We start from the raw sequence: 25,602 nt of genomic DNA, 5'->3' as shown, positions 1-25,602 counted from the left end.
CAGATTGTCCCACCTGAACTGTTGATTTCTGCAGCTCCTCCAGAGGGACCACCTCTTGACTTTTTTTTTTCTGATTTATGGTCTCCTTGCTCATCTGTTAGTTTAGATGGATGGTATTTGTCCCCTAATGATGTCTCTTACGTCTTCATAGAACAGCTAAAATTAAAATGCACGCAGGTGGACAACTCAGTGCAATCAATTTTATTTTGGGGCTTAAAAATAATGGGCTTAAAATAAATCCAGGCCGCACTTTTAACATTTTAATTTTGAAAATATTGTACTCCCTTACTTCCACTGCACTATGTATGCAAGTGATAGTGTTGGTCTATCACATACAATCCCAATAAAATGAAGTTGCGGTTGTAATAATATGCAAAAGTTCAAGGTGTATAAATGCATTTCTAACACATTTTACCTGTAAGAAGAAGAGGAAAAGATAACCTCAAAATGAGTTTCCTGTGTAATTAGCATTTTTCATCTATTTAGCAAGCCAAGGAAAGAGCAGAGTGGGCAGCCCCTGTGTGAAGGAGCTGTCTTAATCCATGTGTTTAGCAAGCACCATCTGTTCCTTTTATTCAGATGGGAGTAGAAATATTTGGTTGATTAGGAGAGGATCTGTGAGAGATAGCCACACCGTTACCAATGGTTACAAAGGACACACATGCTCGATTCTGTCAACTGGTGTCTTGGAGAGCAAACAGGAGACAGACACAGACATCACATATGTATACAAGTGTGAATATAACAGAAGCAGCAATAGTGTTCAAAACAATGAAACACTGGAAGAAGAACTGTGACTGTTACACAGTAATGTGCTTGTAAGTACCTATATATAGCACATTGTGGTGCTCATGGTTACTTATCAGTGTGATTTAAAAGGCTAGGTGTTGAAGCAAGGTTGTCTTTCTTTTATTGCAAATGCAGATGCTTTTGATTGTGAGGGATTTTCTTTACGATGGTCTTTGTCAAGTACTTACAAATGTACACTTAGAAAAACAAGCAAGATTCATTTATGAAAGCCTAAAATGGAAACCTGCTTACATAACTTGTTTATTTTACACATTCTTCTCCTCAGTTCACTCAACATGTTTTCAAAAGGGTTTAGATCTAGACGGTCATGAAATAAGGTTGATTTTGACTCTAATGAACGGTTTATTTGGTTATTTGGCCACATGTTTTGTCCTGCCTCAGTCTCAATTTTCTGTCGGAGTCCACCGGATTTTTATTACCTCCACCACAGAGGATACTTTTTCAGTTGAGTTTATTTGTCTGTGCATTAGCAACTTTACGGAAAAAGTTACAGACAAAATCTTGTGAATTTTGTTTACCAGAGTTGTGTCTTAGCCCAAGGAAGAATCTATTAAATGTTGGTACTAATGTGGATCACGATCCGCATCCAGCGTTTTTTTGTCTATGGCCTGAGGGACCCTACGTTGAGTTGCGGAGGTATGCAGTCTCTGACTGTCTTGTTTAAAAGGTAATGCAATATTTGTATTTCAAAAAGTTTCAATGTCATGACTTTAATTAACAGAAAACAGACCCTTGACCATACATTACAGATGACATCATGTGCTTTTCCACATATTTATTCTTTGTTTTAGAATCAGATTTATTGGCCAAGCTTGTGTATACAAACAGGGAATTTGACTTTGGTTTTACTCGTACACAGCATATAGACATTAGGTATAAATATATAAACTTTAGAGGAAGTAAAATTAGACATTAAATTAACAATATGAACATGTACAGTATGTGTAAGTACACTCTTTTACACCAAATCCACCTGAAGTGTTTGTTGCCTAAAAGCTTAGTCTTATTCCAATCTGACCAAAGTATATAGTTTCAATAAAGGTCTCATTAAAGTTTACCAAACTCCACACCTTTATGTTTTTAATGGTATGACAATAAAATGGCTCCGTTGGCATTTAATAGTTGTCGTGGGACTTGGTGACCACGACACGAAGCCACTCTACCAGTTCACTAGCATTGAGTGCTCAATGATTTGTTTTCTACCTCACTTACCAGTCATCTCAGTATGGTGTTAAGATTAACTTGGTTTCTTGTCCAGCCTTGCTTGTTATAGTTTTAGTTGTTTTTAACTTTTTATTTATTTCTCAGACTGTAGATTTAGACAAGTTTATGCAAACAGTCATTTTCTTGTGGTCATTTCTTGATTGATGAAAATCAACACAGTAAAAGGTGTCATTCCAATTTTGTTGATTATGTCAAGGGTTGTGGTTTTTGGAGCAGACCCAAATGCAGACAGGCAGGCAGGACAAACATGGTGAGATAAAAAGAAGAGGTTTAATAAAAAAACAAAAAGAAAACTCACAGCAGGCTGGATGTAACAGATGCAGGCTTGAACATAAATGTGCTTGGCGTTTCAACAGTTGAGGACATGAACAGGCTTGGCTAGGCATAAATAGTCGTAGACAGGCTTGGCATGAAAAACAGTATAAATCAGCGAGGAGTAAACAGAACAGAGTATAAACACAGGTGAAACTGGGAGACTGATTGACATGGTGCAGGGGGACTGAATTAAACTCATTATAAGCTGATTACTATGGCAGAGAGTGGCATTAAAACATGTCTGGAACTAAACAGAAATACAAGGACATGATCTAACCTAAGTATGTGTCTTACAGATAGAACATTAACTAAAATGCAACATGAACAGAATACAAGAATAATTCAGAGACTAAACCTAAAGAATGAACTAAAGCGACACCTGGAAACCATGAACAATGACAAGAGACAAGACCCAAAACAAAAGTCAAACACCTTCAAATCATGACAAATTACTCAAATGTAAGTTATGTTCGTTATTTGTCCACATACTTATTGTGGTTTGAGTCATTTATTGAGTGTTTTTTTGTTTTTAAGCACAATCTGAAGTCTAATACAAATTTCCACATATGTGGACAATAAAGATTATTATTATTATCAGTATTATTATTTTATGGAGTGGTGACGAGAAATGGACCTCTATGTTATATCATATTTATACCCCAGGGAAATGGGAAATCATTGACTGCACATCAAAAGTTCTTAACCACTCCACTAAGGTCTGGAGTAACAAAATGTGTATGATTTGGGCCTGCATAATAGATTAGGAATGGTTCAACTTATTTACTGCTGTTGGTTCTCTGTTTAAGTGGGTCAGCAGGGCTAATTTAAATTTTAAAAAAGTTGTCTCACTTACTCTGTCCTTTTCAGCATGTAACACAATGAAAGGATTTGTTCATCCCATAACATTTACTAAAAAACGATGTTTAACAGCCAAAAACTATTGATTCAGGCTGTTGTAAAATATCAGTGCTTAAAAATAACACTGACCCAGATTTGTTAAATTTAAACTAAAAAAATGTCTCATCATCAAGAGCAACTATGTTGCTGTGAAAGCATAAGCTCATCTGTTTGGTGTCTTGGTTTAAAGCTATCCACTTGTGTTATTTCTCTTCAATCTTTCTCTTCAAGTCTTTTGTAGATCCCCATACAACTTCAGTTGAGGGACTTGATCCACCAAAATTAAAAGCATTATATCTCTGCTGCATCTCCTTAAAACACAGTTTATTCCTCTATGATAAATGGAATAAAGAGTTGGTGTTTATGCAACATGTATTTATCAAATAATATGCAAATTATTATATGAAGTAAACAGATGACACTTTGATTCTCTAGTGTCATCTAGTGTCTAGGCAACCTTTCTGTTTTGCAGTATTTCTTCAATAATATTTAAATTACTTTGCTGCTTGCTTATAAATATTGCAATTTTGATACAACCCAATGTATGAAATTACTGCTAAAACCTATTAGAAACACTTATAAAAAAGCAAAAATTTCATCTTGTTACATTTCATAGTTATAAGTGATGAGCAGTTGTATCGTATAAATCCTTATACATTACAGACCAAAGGTTTGGACACACCTTCTCATTCAAAGAGTTGTCTTTATTTTCATGACTATGAATATTGTAGCTTCACACTGAAGCCATCAAAAATATGAATTAACACATGTGGAATTATATACTGAACAAAAAAGTGTGAAACAACTGAAAATATATTTTATATTCTAGGTTCTTCAAAGTAGCCACCTTTTGCTTTGATTACTGCTCCACACACTCTTGGCATTCTGTTGCTGAGCTTCAAGAGGTAGTCACCTGAAATGGTTTTCACTTCACAGGTGTGCCCTGTAAGGTTTAATAAGTGGGATTTCAAGCCTTACAAATGGGGTTGGGACCATCAGTTGTGTTGTGCAGGAGGTTGATACAGTACACAGCTGATAGTCCACCGGAATAGATTGTTAGAATTTGTATTATGACAAGAAAAAAGCAGCTAAGTAAAGAAAAACAAGTGGCCATCATTACTTTAAGAAATAAAGGTCAGTCCGAACAATTGGGAAAACTTTGAAAGTGTCCCCAAGTGCAGTCGCAAAAACCATCAAGCGCTACAAAGAAACTGGTTCACATGAGGACCGCCCCAGGAAAGGAAGACCAAGAGTCACCTCTGCTGCGGACGATAAGTTCATCAGAGTCACCAGCCTCAGAAATCGCAGGTTAACAGCAGCTCAGATTAGAGAACAGGTCAATGCCACACAGAGTTCTAGCAGCAGACACATCTCTAGAACAACTGTTAAGAGGAGACTGTGTGAATCAGGCCTTCATGGTAAAATAGCTGCTAGGAAACCACTGCTGAGGACAGGCAACAAGCAGAAGAGACTTGTTTGGGCTAAAGAACACAAGGAATGGACATTAGACCAGTGGAAATCTGTGCTTTGGTCTAATGAGTCCAAGTTTGAGATCTTTGGTTCCAACCACCGTGTCTTTGTGCGGCGCAGAAGAGGTGAACGGATGGACTCTACATGCCTGGTTCCCACCGTGAAGCATGGAGGAGGAGGTGTGATGGTGTGGGGGTGCTTTGCTGGTGACACTGTTGGGGATTTATTTAAAATTGAAGGCATACTGAACCAGCATGGCTACCACAGCATCTTGCAGCGGCATGCTATTCCATCCGGTTTGCGTTTAGTTGCACCATCATTTATTTTTCGACAGGACAATGACCCCAAACACACCTCCAGGCTGTGTAAGGACTATTTGACCAAGAAGGAGAGTGATGGGGTGCTGCGCCAGATGACCTGGCCTCCACAGTCACTGGGCCTGAACCCAATCAAGATGGTTTGGGGTGAACTGGACCGCAGAGTGAAGGCAAAAGGGCCAACAAGTGCTAAGCATCTCTGGGAACTCCTTCAAGACTGTTGTAAAACCATTTCAGGTGACTACCTCTTGAAGCTCATCAACAGAATGCCAAGAGTGTGCGGAGCAGTAATCAAAGCAAAAGGTGGCTACTTTGAAGAACCTAGAATATAAGACATATTTTCAGTTGTTTCACACTTTTTTGTTCAGTATATAATTCCACATGTGTTAATTCATAGTTTTGATGCCTTCAGTGTGAAGCTACAATATTCATAGTCATGAAAATAAAGACAACTCTTTGAATGAGAAGGTGTGTCCAAACGTTTCGTCTGTGCTGTACATACATACATACAAACATATATATATATACATATATATAGTATACATATAGTATATATATATATATATATATATATATATATATATATATATATATATATACACTGTTTTGTCTCATTGGATATGTGTTTTTGTGTGCTTCCTTCACCAGGTGCAGATCTGGGTGGTCTGATGGACCTAGAGTCTCTGTATCGTGGTGTGCAGCAGAGCATCAACCACACACGGGCTTCACGAGTGCGCCGGCAGAGTCTGGATAGAGCCTACAACATCGAGGTGCTGCTGGGCGTTGATGACTCTGTGGTCCAGTTTCACGGGAAGGAGCATGTACAAAAATACCTGCTGACCCTCATGAACATCGTAAGTATCTGTGTTTCTACGTCTGGGCACACAGGTTTCTAGACTTCTGAAACTTACACCTGTTCTGCTTTAGATTGAATTAAATTAGAATATTCTTCCATTTGGGTTGAAAAGAAAGTCACAGAGAGGTCAAAATACACACACCCACACACACATTGAATGGGGATTCAATTCCCCTCCTACATGTGAAAGGATTACTTGCAATCAGCCACAGGTAATCCTTTCTTCTCTGTCTGATGAGATTTCATTTGTGTATATATATATATATATATATATGTGTGTGTGTGTGTGTGTGTGTGTGTGTATGGGTGTGTCTGTCTGTAAGGTGCTCTGTCTGTGCTAAAGAGGCTTCCACATTTCTTTTCATCAGGTTTTGTCATTTCATCATTTGTTGGGTGTGTGTGTGTGCTTGTGAGAAAGAAAGATGTAGAAACAGCAGGTAGTCTGCTCCGGGCCACAACAACACTTAGCACTCACGCTCCCAGGTGTTGTTACAAGTGTGTGTGTGTGTGTGAGCTTGTATGTCACACTGCACACTCCACACTTTAATCTTTGCAAATTAAACCTGTGGTGAGAGTGGTGTTTGCATGCATCCATTTATGTGTGTGTTTGTGCGAGTGCCGCTGTTTGCTTTGCTTGTACTGCGTCCCCACTGCGCCAGGAACCAGCCTCCGACTGTTAAGCAGGTGCAGGCGAAGAGCTGCAAATCCCACCACACCTCTTTGTCTCAGTTCAGCACTTGGGAAAGAACAAGAGCCACCGTTGCTCCCTACCTCCCCTTTTTAGATATTTGTTAGACAATATAGGCGAAGGGAATACGCAGCTCTGTCGCAGCGCCGCTTTAATCTGCAGGGAAGAGATGGATAGGAAGGGGGGAAAAGGAGTATTTTAAAGAGTGCATTCAGAATAAATTACTGACAGCCAGATAAACAGAAATAAATAAATAAGGGCTTCCTCCCACGCGTGGCATCTGGGCGACTTTCTTCTTGAAAGTTTGCTTTGCTCACTTCAGGATGGGTGTGCGATGTCTGACTCTCTCCCTCTCTCTCACTTTCTGTCGTTCTCCCCGGCTGTCAGCAGCAATGCTTGGGTAGTTTTATGGCAACAAATCCAAATCAATGTAAAAAAAAAAAAAAGCTTTCGAAATATAAAGAGGTAGCAAAGGTTTTTGAGAAAACACTTTTTGGTAAAAATAAAATTTTGGAAAATGGCAAGTTATTGTGAAAGTGAAACAGTCCCTGAAACGCAATACGATTATGGACAATTTCCCCTGTTTTTACATCCCATCATTCTTTTAACATTTTGAAGCATTTTTATTCATCACAATACCCACAGGTTAGATATTGAAATGTGCAGTGCATCATAAGGTTTAAACATCCAGATGTTAGCTTCAGGCTAGAACAAAGGAATAATGAGCACAATTTCGAACAGACACCTCCTCCAGCTCCTCCGGGGGGAGCCCAAGGCGTTCCCAGGCCAGCCGAGAGACATAGTCCCTCCTGGGCCGTTCCCTGGGCCTCCTCCCGGTGGGACGTGCCTGGAACACCTCCCGAGGAAGGCGTCCAGGAGGCATCCGGTATAGATGCCAGAGCCACCTCAACTGGCTCCTCTTGATGTGGAGGAACAGCGGCTCTACTCCGAGCCCCTCCCGGATAGCCGAGCTTCTCACCCTATCTCTAAGGGAGTGCCCGGCCACCCGACTGGTAAATTGAGAGCTTTGCTTTTCGGCTCAGCTCTCTCTTCACCACAACAGACCGGCACAGTGCCCCCATTACTGCGGCAGCCGCACCGATCCGTCTGTCGATCTCCTGCTCCATTCTTCCCTCACTCGTGAACAAGACCCTGAGACACTTAAACTCCTCCACTTGAGGCAGGAACTCCCCTCCAACTTGAAGAGGACAGGCCACCCTTTTCCGGTCGAGTACCATGGCCTCGGACTTGGAGGAGCTGATCTTCATCCCAGCTGCTTCACACTCGGCTGCGAACCGCCACAGCGCATGCTGTAGGTCTTGGCTAGAGGGGGCCAGCAGGACCACGTCATCTGCAAAAAGAAGAGACGAAATCCACTGGTCCCCAAACCAGACCCCCTCCGGCCCTTGGCTGCGTCTAGAAATCCTGTCCATAAAAGTTATGAACAGGACCGGTGACAAAGGGCAGCCCTGCCGGAGTCCAACATGCACCAGGAACAGGTCCGACTTAGTGCCGGCAATGCGGACCAAACTCCTGCTCCGCTCGTACAGGGACCGCATGGCCCCTAATAAAGGGCCCCCGATTCCATACTCCTGGAGCACCCCCCACAGGGCATCACGAGGGACACAGTCGAATGCCTTCTCCAGGTCCACAAAACACATGTGAACCGGTTGGGCAAACTCCCATGAACCCTCGAGCACCCTGTAGAGGGTATAGAGCTGGTCCAGTGTTCCACGGCCGGGACGAACACCACACTGCTCCTCCTGAAGCCGAGGTTCGACTATCGGCCAGACTCTCCTCTCCAATACCCTGGCGTAGGCCTTACCAGGGAGGTTGAGGAGTGTGATCCCCCTGTAGTTGTAACACACCCTCCGGTCACCCTTCTTATGAAAGGGGACTACCACCCTAGTCTGCCAGTCCAGAGGCACTGTCCCCGACCGCCAAGCAATGTTGAAGAGGTGTGTCAACCATGACAGCCCAACAACATCCAGAGATTTGAGGTACTCAGGGCGGATCTCATCCACCCCCGAAGCTTTGCCACCACAGAGTTTTTAACCACCTCTGTGACTTCAGCCTGGGTGATGAGTCCAACCCTGAGTCCGCAGCCTCTGTTTCCACCACGGAATGCGTGATGGCAGGATTGAGGAGATCCTCGAAGTACTCCTTCCACCACCCGATAATGTCCTCAGTCGAGGTCAGCAGCCTCCCAACCCGACTATAAACAGTGTTGGCGAAGCACTGCTTCCCCCTCCTGAGGCGATGGACGGTTTGCCAGAATCGCTTCGAGGCCAACCGGTAGTCCTTCTCCATGGCCTCACCGAATTCCTCCCAGGCCCGAGTTTTTGCCTCTGCCACAGCCCAGGCCGCAGCACGCTTGGCCTCACGGTACCCGTCAGCCGCCTCAGGAGTCCCACAAGCCGATAGGACTCCTTCTTCAGCTTGACAGCATCCCTTACTGCCGGTGTCCACCACCGGGTTCTGGGATTGCCGCTGCAACAGGCACCACAGACCTTACGGCCGCAGCTACGGGCAGCAGCATCGACAATAGATGCGGAGAACATGGTCCACTCGGACTCTATGTCTCCAACATCCCCCGGGATCTGGTCAAAGCTCTCCCGCAGGTGGGAGTTGAATACATCCCTGGCCGAGGGCTCCGCCAGGCATTCCCAGCAGACCCTCACTATGCGCTTGGGCCGCCTCTCCCTGTGGGCCACTCCAGAGTAGAAGAGAGTCCAACCCCTCTCAAGGAGATGGGTTCCAGAGCCCATGCTGGGCGTGGAGGTGAGCCCGACTATTTTTAGTCGATATCTCTCGACCTCCCGCACAGTCTCAGGCTCCTTCCCCCCCAGCGCGGTGACATTCCACGTCCCTAGAGCCCGCCTAAGCATCTGGGGATCGGGCCGCTGAGGTCTCCACCTTCGTCCGCCACCCAATCCTCTTTAGAAGGTAAATGTAAAATTAAATTCTGAAAATGAACATTTCTAATAACATGTCGTTAAATGTCTCTTTTTCTGCTTTCACCAAACTTTAGAGGGCTGCTCTCCCAGTTTCTCGCTGTTCTACATAGAACATTTTCACCAAACAAGACATTTGCTTGTATTTAATGTAATAACAATACAATAACATGTAATTCAATGAAAATGAAAGTAGTTTATTCATACAATAGTCTTATCAACTTTCCTATACCCACAATAAAAAAATGTATCACTTTTACTTAGAATTACTTTTGCTTTTCTAACTTTTACAGAAATAATCATGTACTAGTACCAATAGTCAATATAAATCCCAACAGGACTGCTGGTACATAGCACTGTAGGCAGTTAATTAATTTCAGTGTTTCCTCCAGGATTTTGGTAGGGCTTATTTGAATATTCCACATGAGACATGCGCATAAAAGGCCAGGTAAATTAGTTTTTAGACCCATACGAGCCTCCATACAAGAGCATAAACCACCATGGTTGATCTCTCTTTTCCTCTCCACTCCACACTCTACAGCGTTAGAAAATAAATTTGGAAAAAGTCCCTTGACTGTCAGAGAATAGGGGTAAGTTGAGTGTACATGCTCAGTATCATATCAAGAGGTTGTCTTTTGAAAATGGAAATATGAGTGCTGCCAGCATTGCTGCAGAGGTTGAAGGGGTGGTGGGGTCAGCCTGTCAGTGCTCAGACCACACACCACACACTTCATCAAATTAGTATGCATGGCTGTTGTCCCAGAAGAATGCCTCTTCTAAAGATGATGCACATAAAAGCCTGTAAACAATTTGATGAAGACAAGCAGACTAAGGACATGCATTACTGGAACCACGTCCTGTAGTCTGATGAGACCAAAATAAACGTTTTTGGTGCAGATGGTGTCAAATGTGTGGTGGCAACCAGGGGCGGAGAGACAAGCGTGTCTTGTAGTCAAGTATGGTGGTTGGAGTGTCATGGTGTGGGGCTGCATGAGTGCTGGTGGCAGATCATTGAGGGAACCGTGAATGTAAACATTTATTGTGACATAATGAAGCAGAGTAGGATCTTTTCCCTTTGGAAATTGTGCAGCAGGGCAGTATTCCAACATAACGATTCCAAATACACCTCCAAGACGAGCACTGCCTTGCTGAAGAAACTGAAGGTAAAAGTGCCGGACTGGCCAAACATGTCTCCAGACCTAAACCCTATTGAGCATCTGAAGGGCATTCTCAAACAGACGGTGGAGGAACACAAGGTCTCTAACATCCATCAGCTCAGTGATGTCGTCATGTAGGAGTTAAAGGGGATTCCAGTAGTAACTTGTGAAGCTCTAGTGAACGCTCACTTTTGTGAGATACTGCATTTACGCTGCTGCAAACAAACTAAGTTGAATAATTTAAAATTTTTAAAACTAAAAGAATCTCTTCCCATTTTTAAATTATAAGCAATTATTAGCTGCTTTCGGGAGCATCTACCATAAAGTGAACTGGAATTTCCAGTGAAATATCAGCTCTGGAGTCAGTTTTCTAAAGTTGGTTTTATTTCTGGTTGACATGATATCATAGAAGCAATTTTGAATTTTTAGGCCAATTTCTCAGATTTTTGTTCATCTTTGACAAGCTGATACCACTTTTGGCAGTATCAGATTTTTTAGAGCCATAATATTAGAAGATACAGCTTAAAATTCTTTTTTTCTATTATAGTATTTTATCTTGAATGGTCTTCATATGTTTTGGATCAGAAGCATTATTCTGCTATGTGTTAGAGATCACTTGTTGTAAAACTTGGTTTGATCAATATTTTTAAACATATACAATGCTAATATCTTCATATCCAACTTGTTCTATAACAGATGAAAGCCTAAACAATTAAACAGGAAACATGCAGTAATACATTTAGCCTTCCTGTTATCATTTCTAAGTCTTTGTTTTTATTGCCCTTCCACAGCCTGAATGAACAGCAGGGATTTCTTAACATCTTGTAGATAATGTAGTTTCCATTTAAATACCTCTTAGATCTCTGTTATTTATTTCAAGCCCCTCACTGATATTGACAATTGCTAGCTTTGAGGCTTCCTACTGGAGAAGTAAAGTCTATTCTGAAGAGTTCATATGGTACATTCGCTGTTTGGGAAAGGTTTGGATTTTTGAGTTTCCAACCTTTTCAAGCTGTAATTTCACCATTTTACCTCTGCATGTCAATATCCTACATAATCCTGTGTGTGGTGTATTTATAATCTTGCTAACCTTCCAACACTGCTTGTGTGGTGTTGTTGCCAAAATGCAGTCATTGTACACTTAAAGGACAGATTATAGTTACACAGAAGCCATGGCACAAGCAAACTTTAAAGTCAGCACAACAAAATGTATACATTTAATGACAGTTCCCCTCTTTAACTTCAGAGGTCAATACAGAGAAGATAATAGCCCTGTACCGCAAACATGGCAGCAGATGAAGTCTTGAAGAACTCTTACAGCAGCATTATTAATACAGAAAAGAAACATTAAAAGTAAACTTGAGGTGGGCAAAATGTGTTCAGAATAAGGTAGTTTTCTAACAAAACTTGTTGAAAAGGCCTGTAAATTGTCAGAACATTCCTTATACAACTAAGATGCTGTTATTTTTACAAATCTCATCTGGCATTTTCATAATGACTCCAAATCTTCCACATCTGCTTCTTTCACCTCTGTATTTCCGCCTGCGTGTTGAATAAATGCCGAATGGAGTAAAGGGCCAAGGTGGATCATCTGTTTGTGTTTGTGCCTGTACAAGTGGAGAAAATAAGGGACATCACTGCTGTCTGCAGGACTTCAAAGCCCGCCTACAGAAAACCATTGAGTCCTGTCTGCAAAGTTCAGCAGGAGTGTCAAAATCTGTTTGTGTGTGGGTGTGTTTATTTGCGTGTGCATGTTAGACTAAATGTGTCTTTGTTGGTATTCTGTGCTTCCCACTCCTTTCCCATGTGTTTTCCTCTTTTTTCTGCTGTATTAATGGACTGACGATTCCTCCAACCCCTTTTTAGAGATGAACAGCGGCCTCTGAATATTCAAATAATCTTTACAGTGACTCCGTTTTGCTAAATCACTTATCTTTTTTTTTACTGCTTTTACTTGCTGCTGTTGCTGCTACCACAAGGTGGTGGTGATGCACCAAGTTGTTTGCAAACTGACTTGTATAGAAAATAAGATTGTTTTTATCGCTATGTCCTGGTGAGATCTGAGTGTCCTTTGAATTCAGATGGTCTTTATCAAAAAACAGAAACATGGACATTTGGGTTATTTGAGTCATTTTACCAAATTATGTTCTTTCACCAAATTTTTGTCCCACAGAGTGTGGCTGTAAACATGTTTAAGCATTCAAAAATTACAATGTGTTTTCAAAGTACCTTTATTTGGTCATGGCAGATGGCCATCCTTACCTTGGTTCTATTGGAGGTCTTTTTTCCTGTTGTAATTGTGCTCTCCTAAAAAAGTATTACAGGGAAGACTTGAAAAATTTTGTTTTTTTTAAACAATTTGTCTGTGTATAATTGCTAATTTATAAAATGTGATTACATCGTTTGTTGTAATGTCACAGTCTGGTTTTATATTTTTTACATACTTACTAACTAGATTGCCTGATCAAATGGGGATAACAGTTATATGATCACAACACAGTCTTTGATAGAATTTAATAGGTCAATTTACTTCTATATGAATGAATAGAATAAAATAGGCCATGCTGCTGTCAGGGCCTCTGCAGGTTTTCAAAATGCTGAGGTGAGTGGATCTTCATCATTGCAGAAAGACAATCTGCATTTTGTAGCATGAAGTTAAGTAACGTAATATTAGGTCATTGCTGCAACAATTAAATAGCGTACCTTTAAGTAACATAAATTTCATAGCAGTGGTGCTAATATGTGGTATGTAGGGTCTCTGTGTGTTTTCTGATGCTCTTGCTACATTATTTTTCCATAAAAAACTTTGAGTATAAAATTGAAAATCAAATTAAAATATATCAGAAGTAAGATGATACTGTTGTGGTAATTACCTATGCCAGCATATATTGGATTGATATGCATGACACATTTAGGCTTATTAAAGGCAACCATTTACTTGCTGGACCACAGCATTTTCCAGTATGCTTTCAGCTTTAGATTTGACTCGACTTTTTGTGTAAAGCACCCTGAGATGACTTTCGTTAATTGAAACTATAGAATTGAATTTGAACTCAAATGTCTCCTCAGCATAGAATTATACAGTTTTGGTGTTTTTGGGGTATGTGCTCACACAGTGATGTTTTGTAGCATTATTATCTTTTGTATTAACAGAGAACTTAACATGACATGCCTTATTTAACATAAAAGCGGAGGAGTGACTGCTCTGGATTTTTAGACAATATTGTAGGTACATTGTTTCATGTGATGTGTGTTGTTCTGGCAGTATAACCTTCCTGTGCTAAACATAACGGTGATAAACTTAGGAACTTGGGGCGATCTGTGTGTCTACCTGTCTCCCACTCATTAGTAAGACCTTTAGAAGGGAACCGCAAAGCGTTAATCACTCGCTCCGTGAATATTAATAGTGCCTGCTGAAAAAGGGTGGCTTGTTTATCTGTGCTTTTTTAAATTTTGATAAGCCCTATTAGTAAATTATCTGCTTTTTGCCCGCCTATTTTATCTGTGTTAAATATAATTTTTATAAAGGTTGTAGGAGATCATCAAAATCATTTTCCTTCACCAAACATTCTGGAGCCATTGAGTTGTCGCAATAATACATGGAGCAAAAAGGTGGAAAAGCAAATTTAGAGAGCACTTAAAATTGATGGTTTTAGCTATTCCCAGTCATGTTGACTAAAAGATGTTGGAAAGCTGTGGCAAGCCTTATCTAATTTATGACACTTTTGCCAGATTTTATTTGAGGATTCACTCCTGTCTCTTTAGCAGTTGGGAGTAATTACAAAGGACATTTTCAAAAGTTTTCTTGATAAAAGTTTTAAGGCCAGGCTGCACGGTAGCACTGTTGCCTTGCAGCAAGAAGGTTCTGGGTTCGACTCCCGGCCGGGGGTCTTTCTGCATGTAGTTTGCATGTTCTCCCCATGCATGCGTGGGTTCTCACCGGGTACTCCGGCTTCCTCCCACAGTCCAAAGACATGCCTGTTAGGTTAACTGGTCTCTCTAAATTGCCCTTAGGTGTGTGAATGAGTGTGTGCATGGTTGTTCCTGTGTTGCCCTGCGATGGACTGGTGACCTGTCCTGGGTGTACCCCGCCTCTCACCCATAGACTGCTGTAGTTAGGCACCAGCTTCACCATGACCCACTATGGAAGAAGCAGTATAGAAAATGACTGACTGACTGAATTTTAAGGCATGTTTAAGTGTCCTTCTTCCATAATAACATAATTACAACAGTGACACCCGATTCTGAAGCATTGTGATGATATCTATTATTTGCAGTTAGCGGGCGCAATTTTTGCGTGTGGATTTAGCACGTTTGAAATGCAAGTGCTAACCGGGACCCAAAAATGTCTCCTGTCATTTTGGCTAGAAGGAGGCATAGATAGAATGACAGACGACAAGGAGAGAGAATCTCCTGTACACATGCCAACAGATTTGGGTTGTCAAAAATAAAAATATAAAAAATAGATGAGAATAGAGGATTCTATGTAGGATTATCTAAGATAAATGCGCACACAACTGATCTAGCTATAATTGCACATCATGCAAAAGACTTACTATGCTTTGTTGTTGATAATATAATTTATAGGAAAGAACTAAAGACATTATTAGGCAGATTAAATCCTTCAGTTGCAAACTGGATGCCAAAATCACTTCTTAGCAGGTGAAAAATCACAATTTTAAGGCAGCTTTTCCATGTGGTGACAAAGACGGTGTATGCTTTAACCTTGTCACTAAACAAAACACATTGCATTATTGACAGTAATGTTATGTCATTGCAGAGCAATCAGAGCTGGATCAGTTTGATTACGTTGTTTGAATGTGAACATATGCCAGGGGAGGGTTTTGTTTATGCAGTAAAAAAATTATTTTGTGTCACCAAAAAACAATTTAAACAAACATGTTGTATATTGTTGAAATATTGGCAAAACAAACAAAACGAATCCAGTAAATTTATTGGAAAATTATTTATTTTTCAGTACATAAATGTTCGAATTAACTTTTTTGCAGAACAGTTACATGATGCTAGGTTTTAAAAATTAGCAAAGCTATAATATACAGATTATAACAACTCCTACAGCAATCTATTTTTATGTTGCTAATATTACTTTCAGGCTTAAATATTGTGGCTATTTATGATAAACTCCAAACTCTTCAAACATATACTCTCGAAAAAACAACAGAACCTGGTGAGTCTCTGTCCTTGTCCACATGTAGGCAGATATCTGGGAAAATGAATAACTTTTTATGTGTTTTGACCTTTCATCCACACATAAACTCCGTTTTACATCACTAAAAACTAAAAATTAAGAAAGCTCCGGCCAAAGTGGAGATTTTTAAAAACTCAGTTTTTGACCCTGCTTGTGTACATAGTCAAACGGACTTTTACAGTTCGGCGCATCACTGTCTGCGACAAATATTGCGGCGTTGACATCAAATGTGCGACCATTGTTTATAGACTCGACCGTACAGTGGAGTAAAAATGAATGGTGAACGATTCCCAATCGACACTATCTTGTGTTTTATCAGCTTTATATTTTAAAACTGTGTTTAAAAGAAGTTCAACTTTTTTTTCTGTCCACACAAACAAACCTCCTGGCACCATGTTTTATACCTAACAGGAAGTCATGATTGTTTTGAAAGATTCTGATTGGCTGACAGAGGTTTTATTTTTAGTGTGTTTAACACGACGCTCAGTGGTGTATTTCTGCAGGTTGGTTTGGATGAAAACTTTTCTGAAAAACATTATGTGTGTACGATATTATTTTTAAAAACAATGTAGGGGAGATATTTGTTTTTATAAATACCCTGCTACGTGTGGACAAGGCCGAAAGAATTAAAATATCAAGGAAAGCAAATTAATTAACAGACATATTTGTCTTTTATATTGTTAGTATTTATTTATTTGTTGCGAGTTACGCCGAGCAAGATAAGAGAAATAATCTCATCAGAGCAGATGACAGACCTGCTGTGAGTAGCACAACAAAAGTTAACTAACTGTAACTGTCCAGAAAAGCAAGTGCCAAACAACGGAACCGAAGGAAAAAATAAGCAACTGGATCATTAATGATGCAATCCCTGCATATTTCTAGCAACACAACAAAGGATCTGTTTGCTTTTTCTCTTCTTCCAGCCAGTAGCACATACAATTTCCTCAATAGGGCAGTCTGCACCTGTTTTGCACCTGTTATCCATTGCACACAAATTTTTTGAAAATCGCACGCAACACGCCTACTTATTGCACGTGCAATTTATTTATAGTACTGGCCCAAATTAGCACCCGCTATTTAGGATCTTTGAAGATCAGGCCCTATGTTACTTCTGTATACCCATACAAATATACTGATATGCAGAAATGTAGATCTGTGTCTGTAAGTGCAATAAAAAAAATGTAAGTTAGCATGTTTATAAGGAGACATTGTGTGAGGGAAAAAAGAAACCCTCTAAATGTTTGTATGTTTTAGATAAACAATTTTTAAATCATATCTGCTCTCTAGCACTCAGCAATTGCGTTGAACTTTACACACATAAAAACAGTTTTGGGCCAATAGGATGCTATACTCTCAGTGTGCTCAGAGTGTTTTTACATACAAATTTCTATCTTGTTAGACAGGAGAGTATGTTGCCCGGGTCAACTGGAAGTCAACGACCCCTAACTGGCCCAACAGTTGTCAAGGAAACAGGCTGGAGCAGGCAAAACACAGACTAACCCACCCAGGTTCCCATTTCTTTCATACAAGCTCATACAAAAAAAACACGACCTACAGACATGCTGTGTGACTTCCTAACTTACACTTAAGCTCCGAAGATAACAAGGGCGTGAGACAAATGGGCTAGACAAAACATGAAACCCACAGATATGCAGCTTCTGCCTCAAACACAAGTCGCCCATAAGAGCTTGTTCTAAAGTCTCCACAGGATACTACTTAATTTCATTAAATATGTGTTTACTGTGACACAATTACTATATTTATTAACAGAATAAAACATCTGTATTGAATTAAAGACTAAGCACTAAGGAAAACACAAAGATGTAGGACACAAATATTTTTGTTTTTATTAATACCACAGCAGCATGTCTCAAAACAATAAAATTTGACAATTGAAGGATAAAAGATGAAGACTTAGCTCTAAAACCACATCTGCAGCCCTCTTATTCAGAACTTGAGAAACAGCAAAACACAAGTGATCATGTCTTGCATAATATGTTTTGGGAATTATCTTGTTGGCACTAAAACAGCTGTTTTATGTCTGTTAAATTGTGTTGTATTTATAAATTTTTCATTAGTTAAAATATTAAAAAGAGAGCAAAGGGTGTCTTTGTTAGAAACAACGTGTATTATTGGTTCTTTTTAAAGGTGTCTAATATGTGTATTTGCTGTATTTTTTATTTACTTTGGTAAATTTAAAATACAGCTAAAAGCTTAGCAATCTTCAGAAAAGAACTGTTTCTTTAAATAAGTGAAAGCAGAAGTTTAAAAACAATATATTGAAAGAAATTCAGAATACATTAATAAATATTGATGAGAGTCAATATAGTCAAGTCAAATCAAGTGAAATTTTATTTAAAGACCAAATTAAAACAGCTGTATCTGACCAAAGTGCTGAACAAGTCAAGACTTTGGTTTCACTTGTTCAGCATTGTAAATGAAGGATTTACTAGTAGGCTAGGCTGTTTTAATATCTGGAAATAAAGAAATGAGGAATAATTTGAGTCTTCTGCACAGCATAGGAATGACTCTGCATTCAAAGCCTTGCAGCTTTTTACATTTTGTTACCTTACAACCACTAAAGTCAATGTATTTCATTTTGACTGCATGGAATGGACTAAAAAGAAGCAACACATAACTGAAGTAGAAGGAAAGTCATCCATTCATTTATGGGCACTTGATTTCTTTGGGGGACCAAATTTGGAAAAATATAGAGCATTACTCCCATACATCTATTTAAAAAATGCAATAAGAATTGACAGACTTTAAAGAAAGATCAAAGTAAATATATTTGGCATTCGTAAACGAAAACCTGCTATAGGCTGCAAGGTTTTAAGCCTGGGAGGTTCACCATCCAGTAGTACCTTAGATATACAGCCAGAAAGCTACAATGGAATGGTTTAGATGAAAGCATATGCATATGTTAGAATGGCCTAGTCAAAGTCTAGATCTGACTCTAATCGAGAATTGGTGACAAGATTTGAAAATTGCTCCTCCTCATCTATTGAGACTGAATTTGGGCTATTTTGAAAAAGTATGGGAAACATTTTTAGTCTCTAGATGAGCAAAGCTGATACACACCTCAAAAAAACTTTCAGCTTCAGGGACCAGAATAAAAATGGACGCCACAATTTTGAAATATATTTGTCAAAAATAAAAAAAAGCATAATTAGTAATCAGCAATTAATCATTAATCATTAAATTATTTCAATTAAATGTATTGAAAAATTTGTTTGTAACAAGGGACCTTTCTTCTCAGGGTTAAAAAGAATGATCTCGTACTCGTAAGAATGATCTAAAGGCAAGGAAAAGCTAGTTTATTTGTATAATAGGTGTTGCAAAATTATTCTAAATATCCGTTACTGTGTTCAACACTGAAATCCTTATGGAAATTTAAGTAAACACTGAGCTGAACAATAAGTATACATACAGTGAATATATGACGGTAAAAATAATGGCCTCCTATCCTACACTGTAATCACTTTAGGAGAAAGAGGCCTAATGCTTGTGTAGTAGTAAAGTGAGTAAACACTGTAAAAGCATTTGCAGTGTTCACTGCTACTTGTTTACAAGACCCACATGACTATTATTCCCCTTTTAGTGCTTTACAGAGAGCTAACTTTGCTGCTGATCACCCTTAAGAGTGCTTGTCCTTGCTGAGCTCCATTCCACATGGCAATCAAAACAGAATAAAAACCTCGAATAAACCCAAACAAGACACTTGATAAAATATTCAGTCCCTGCTTTCACTTTATCCACTTTATCCTGTACTGGCTCTGAGGACGATGGAGAGCATCTTGGCTTTCATTGAGGGAGAGGCAAGGTCCATTCTGAATGGGTGTGTACTTTATATAGATTTCAACATTTTTAATCATTCGGGGTACACCAGCTCCATGCTGCATGAAATTCTACACTGTTTGCATCAAGGTTAAAGAGAAAAGGTAGCAGCAGATATCAAACTTAAAACCAGAAAACTGAAATTTGAATCCTACGTATTTGGCTTTTTATCAATTCAGGTCATGTTTATATGGGTTTTCTTGTTTCGTGTTTGCTGCTTGTTACATAAAAACTAAGACTCCCTCTAAAACTTTGTAATAAAAACAATCATGTTTTTCTAAAAATTTATAGACAAACCAAAACTGAGAAGGATTTTATTTTTCAAGTTCTACAAAATGGAAAAGATTTGAAACAGTCATCAGCATTTAGACTTCAAACAGCTACAAAGTAACTTTTAGTGCCGTAAATTATATGGCTGCAGGGCACCAGGGGTGGACAAGATTCGTTCAGAGATGCTTAAGGCCTCAGATTTGTTTAGACTGTTGTGGTTGGTATTTCTTTTCAGTGTTGCATGGAAGACTGGGACAAGACATGTGGATTGACAAACCAGGCTAGTGGTCCCAATTTTTGAAGAATGGGACTAGCGAGTGTGTTCCAGCTAATAGGGAATAACATTTTTCTGGCTGTCTGGGAAAGCTTACCTTAAGGTGTTGGAAAGGAGGCTCCAACTGTTTGTTCAAGCTTTGAATCAGGAGTAGTAAAGGAGCTTTTGTCCTTACCAAATCTTAACTCTAGTGGAATTGCTAATAGGGTCAAAGAAGTTTGGTTGTCTGGTACAAATAGGTGCTGTGGATCTGGAGGAGGATTACAATTATATCTCTTACAGCATTTTCTGGATGGTATTTGGGTTGCTAATCCAAAGTAAGTGTTGTGTCCACATTCTTAGCAAGAAGTCTAGCTTGTTCCCAATGCAGTTTCAAGTGGAAGATGGAGTGACGAATTGGGACTTCTTCTGCAGTGATGCGGGCCTGGATTTGGACTGCCATGGTGATGAAAAACGCAAAGCTCTGACCTGGACAGGTGGTGTTTTCCCACGACCGATAAATTGAACAATTTCACAAATTTAGAGTAGTGGTGTTAAAGTTTTAGCTGATCTTGCAAGAATATGATTCATTCTGCTGCAAACCAGTTCTTTTATTTTCTTGTACTTGCATGCCGATATAATTGGGTGATTTATTTTCAGTTAGTAGCTAACAAATACAGTAGCTTTTATTGCTATCATGTCATCCTCAATAGGATGTTGGGAGCTTGGTATTTACTTTCATAAATGGAAAAAAGGAAAATCCAATTTTTTTCCTCTTCTTTCAACAGTAATTGTTTCTCTGCTACTTCAGGAAATATTTGCTTTCTAAGAACTCATCATTCCTTTTCAACTTCCTCTCTGCATGTTTCTTTTCCCCTCTGCGTTCAGCTTCTTTTCTCTGTTCCTCTGCCTCTAGGTCTCCTTCGAAGCATTCCTCAGCTTCCCCTCATACCTGTCTCTTGCTCCATGTCTCTGCAGTGTTTCTCCTTATCTCTGCAGCTCTCTGTGGGCACAATTTGTGTGTGTGTGTGTGTGTGTGTGTGTGTGTGTGTGTGTGTGTGTGTGTGTGTGTGTGTGTGTCTCTATGCAGCATGTCCATCAGCCATCTCATTATGGCTGTCTGTTTTTACATCCCTTTGCCTCATTAAGCACCAAACACAGCCACTGAGGACAGCAGGCCTCGACTTTAGTGCCAATTTTTCCTCTCTCTCTTTGGCTTTGTGTCTGTGTGTGTCAGAGCGTGTGTGCACAATGAGTGCTCTCTGCATCTCCCCTGTTACACATTACCTTGTTTCCTTGCATTAGGTGCTTTCCATCCTTTGCATCTTCTTTATCTCCTGTTCATCTGTGCTCATGGGAACCCAAATTTCCTAACACTCTCTTACGTCTTTTTTGTTCCATCCCCTCTCACATTCGTTAGTCCTAAATAACATATTTGTTGGAACAGGGGTACTATTGAATAGGGAGTTCTTCAAAAAAGGTTTAATATATGCCACTTAAAGATTTTAGATGAAAATCATTTGGAAATTCCTGACACTTCAACCATTTCTGAGTGTAAATGATGTCTTTCAGTGATAAAGTGTATGCAAAAGGCCATATATATATTTTGTTTTATGTTACAGCTATGAACTTCACAACTATTGCTATTTCTGTGTGCTTAGGGTAGTTGACGTGGTGGAAGAAGGAATTCCACCCAAGTAATTTGGATCTATTACCAGGATTCCATGTAGGATCCTGCATCTAACTCTATCTATCGTCTCATCAACTCTGACCAGCTTTTCTTTCCATGTTGAAGAACAGCAATCTCACAGCATGATGCTGCCACCACAATGTTTTATCTTCAGCATTTTATGCCATACATAGGTTTTGCATAAAGGGCACAAAGTTCAGATTGATCTCATCTAAACTGAGAACCTACTTTAGATCTTTGGTGTCTAACAAACCTCTGAGGCCTTAACAGAACAGCTCTATAGCTCTTTGCCTGTATAGCTATAGATTAAGTTACACAAAGATGGGATATTAACTAACTAGGGAACTTTTCAAGTCATTTGGTTGCACTTGATTTTATTTAGGGATATTAGAGTTGAGGGGTCTAAATATAAATCCATGCCACACATTTTTTAGATTTTTGTTGTGGAAAGAAAATATGAAAATTATGTATCACTTTTCTCCCACTTCACAATAATGTGCTACTCTGTGTTTCTCTATCACAATACTAAATTTACAATACCAAAACTCCCTCCAACTTCAACAATGTGCATATTAGGCATAGGAATGTTTAGGTCCTTGGTGAATTGATTTGGAAACATTCAGTAGGCTAAGATGCAATTGTTACGTCTTTTCTCTGCTAGACACATATGACTCTCTTTTGCTGCTCTTATTTAGAGCTCACAACATACTAGCTGCTGTACATCAGAAAATGTGACATGGGATTTTGTGGGAATGACTTTCCATGCATCACGTTAGAGCTAGTTTACCTGCTAGTGATCACTTCATAATTGAATGGATATATTGTAATTAGCTTTGCCTTTTCTGAGTTGGGGGAAGCTTTTAGCAACACTAGCTTTATGGGCTTTCAATTTATGGTGGCAGATTAAATGTTTTATATCTATCTCTGGGTCAATATGTGTAATTTGGTTTCTATTGTTTCTTGTGTTTCAAAAGATTCCCTTTAAATTTCACAGATCCTGAATAAGGCATGGGTCTTGTCCAAGTTATTATCTCCTAGCATTTGAGCTGATATATTCACCATAAACTGTCCAGGTGTCCCACTCAAATGCTTAAGAGTTCTACCTTCTGCGTTCCTGATAAATTAACATTGAGATCACGAAGTTGTGTGGTTGTTTATTGAGGCAGAATCGCCCAGCTCCATATCTTCATGCATCAAAACATTGATTTGTTTTTTTCTTATACCCAAACCTGGCTTGGAAATTGATTACTGAGGGAATGAATTATGATTATATTGGGGAATAACAAGCAGAGCAATGTCAAGCCTTGTTCTTACATTAAAAAACGGGCATCTGAAGGTATTCATTGTGAACCAGCAATTCCAAAAGGAGCCGATAAAGCCAATGATGTGGCCCCAAGCAAATAACCTTTAACCACAACTTAAGTTTTGTCACCTTGAGAAAAAGAGGCTGCCATCAAATATAATGAGAGAAGCTCTGGTAACTGACTATGTATCATAAAGTAAAATTTCCATGTATGTTAATATTTAAATAACACTTAGGAAACAATTTAATTTTCTGTTAGACCTGACTTATCTATCCATGCATCCTTTGTCTATACCCACTTATCATTGCAGGGTCGAAGGGGGGGGGGGGGTTGGGGGGCGAGTAGCCATCTTCAGCAGTTGTTGGGCAAGAAATGGGGTCACAGGCCCTGACTCATCTAGAAAAGTTATAAAGCATTTAATAAGAAGAGCCTGGCAACTTTAAATGTAAAGCCAATTGCTCTCCTGTAACCATTTCTCACAAAATGCTGTGATTCAAGACTTCCTTTTTTAATATAACTTTTTGGAGCAGTACATTAATTGAAAGCTCATAAAATTGACAATATTTACATATAACGCTATTTAGAAGGTATTCATTTGGTAAAGTAATTAATAGGCATGAAAGAAAGTCACATAATTTTTGTCAGTCTGCCAGAATTTAACTTTGCAAATTTAGGGTGGGATCAGATATGATTAAAAGTTGCAACATTTCCTCGTTGTGTATTGTTTTTTATGCAAATACAGACAAAGAATGGAAATATATGTCTTGTTAACCAAACATCTGCTGCTACAAGTGACACCTAAAACACATACCACATCAAAGAATTAAAATGACCAAACTGAGTTTATTAAAGTATTCCCTGACACCAGACAAACCTCCTGTAGGCACAGTGAAGCTGAGTTTAGCTCGAGGAACTCCAGCCCTTGCTGGCTACTCCTGCAGGTTTTTAATGTTTCTATGCTTTAGATTTAACACTTTTGGTAAAGAGGACCATGAAAGTTGGTTTTGTGTGCTGTAAACCATCTCTCTCTTGATTTGACCACATGTTGTGGATCAGTATCCTGCTCAAAGAACCACTGATTAACCCTTTTAAGTTTTCTGGCAGAGGCCACAGAGTTAAATATTAAAAATATCCTGGTATCAGCAGGAATTCTTGATGCCATGCACTCTAACAAGGTTCCCAGGGCAATTGAGAGAGAAACAGACCCACAGCATTACAGATCCTCTACCATACCTAACATTGGGCATGCATTGGTTTTTCACATATTGATTTTTCGTTTTATACTCAACCCTTCTAGAATAGTTGTTGTTGCAAAGCTCAATCTTAGTCTTTTCTGTCTAAAAGTATGTCATTTCTGTTAAGGTCCTTAGTACTCTTATACAACTTCTGGACAGAAAATGCTTTTCTAATGTTTTTTGCCTCTGTGCATCTAAGTTAAAGTTGCTACTTTCTGTGTTTGTCTTTGTGGCTGCAGGTGAACGAGATCTATCATGACGATTCTTTAGGAGCACAAATCAATGTGGTACTGGTGCGGATAATCATGTTGGGCTATGGCAAGGTGAGACCTGACAGGACTCGAAGTCCTGCTGAGAAAACAACTGAACCGCAGTTCCTTAAGCATTTTTGTTACAGCAAGATTTTTTTGCAAGATTTGGGCTCACTCTGTTTGTCTTTTTGTCACTATTTTAGCACTACCCATGATACAGGGATTTCACTACACTTGCCTAAAGCAAATTCCTAAACAAATACAAAACACACACATCTTGTCATCAGAACACACTGGTGGCCAGAGCTTGTTATTCCAGCAGACTGAGCAAAAGAAGAACTAAAAGCATGCACCGTCTCATGGGAGTGTTTCCAAGTCACACGCCTTCACAGTTCAGCACCAAAGCACACAGAAACTCTGCCCGTTATGCAATCACTGTTCTTCCTAGCAGGTTGCTGCACAGAATCATCACCAGTCTAGACAAAGGTAAATAATCAATGATAGCTCTCCCTCATTCATAAAGCGTAAGGGCAATAGGGGCAGCATCCCTTTCTTCCTCACTGTAACTCTATCTCCATGCCTGTGCTGAAGAGGGGCAGGATATTGAATGGCAGGAATGAAGGGATTGCCCCAGCGAATAACACATATGATTTTATTGGTGGATTGATGTTCGCCGATGTTCTTCCACTGCTGCTGCCCAGTCTACAGTCCCAGTAGGACAGCCCCAGAGCAACACATACACGCACACACTCGCTACACAGCATTGATCATTCAGGGCCTGCCCCTGTGCAGCTTCAGCCAAAGCTTTGGCTGTCTATCATTCCCAATTACCACAGCAACAGAGCTGCACCCAGACAGCCTGCAG

At 39.6% G+C, this 25,602-nt stretch overlaps 1 protein-coding gene across 3 annotated transcripts in view; it reads left to right on the top strand.

Annotated features, from left to right (window-relative positions):
- LOC124860390 (A disintegrin and metalloproteinase with thrombospondin motifs 2-like) overlaps positions 1 to 25,602 on the top strand; it is a 228,144-nt gene that overhangs the window by 172,861 nt on the left and 29,681 nt on the right. For all 3 annotated transcript variants that reach the window (XM_047353689.1, XM_047353688.1, XM_047353690.1), the window contains exons 4-5: positions 5,682 to 5,887; positions 24,726 to 24,809. In XM_047353689.1, coding sequence (XP_047209645.1) covers positions 5,682 to 5,887; positions 24,726 to 24,809 — 290 coding nt within the window. The remainder of the gene's footprint in view (positions 1 to 5,681; positions 5,888 to 24,725; positions 24,810 to 25,602) is intronic.

Source organism: Girardinichthys multiradiatus, chromosome 23, assembly GCF_021462225.1.
Source record: "Girardinichthys multiradiatus isolate DD_20200921_A chromosome 23, DD_fGirMul_XY1, whole genome shotgun sequence".
Classification (NCBI taxonomy): Eukaryota; Metazoa; Chordata; class Actinopteri; order Cyprinodontiformes; family Goodeidae; genus Girardinichthys; species Girardinichthys multiradiatus.
Note: the sequence above shows the minus strand (reverse complement) of the source record. Positions and strands in the feature narration are given on the sequence as shown.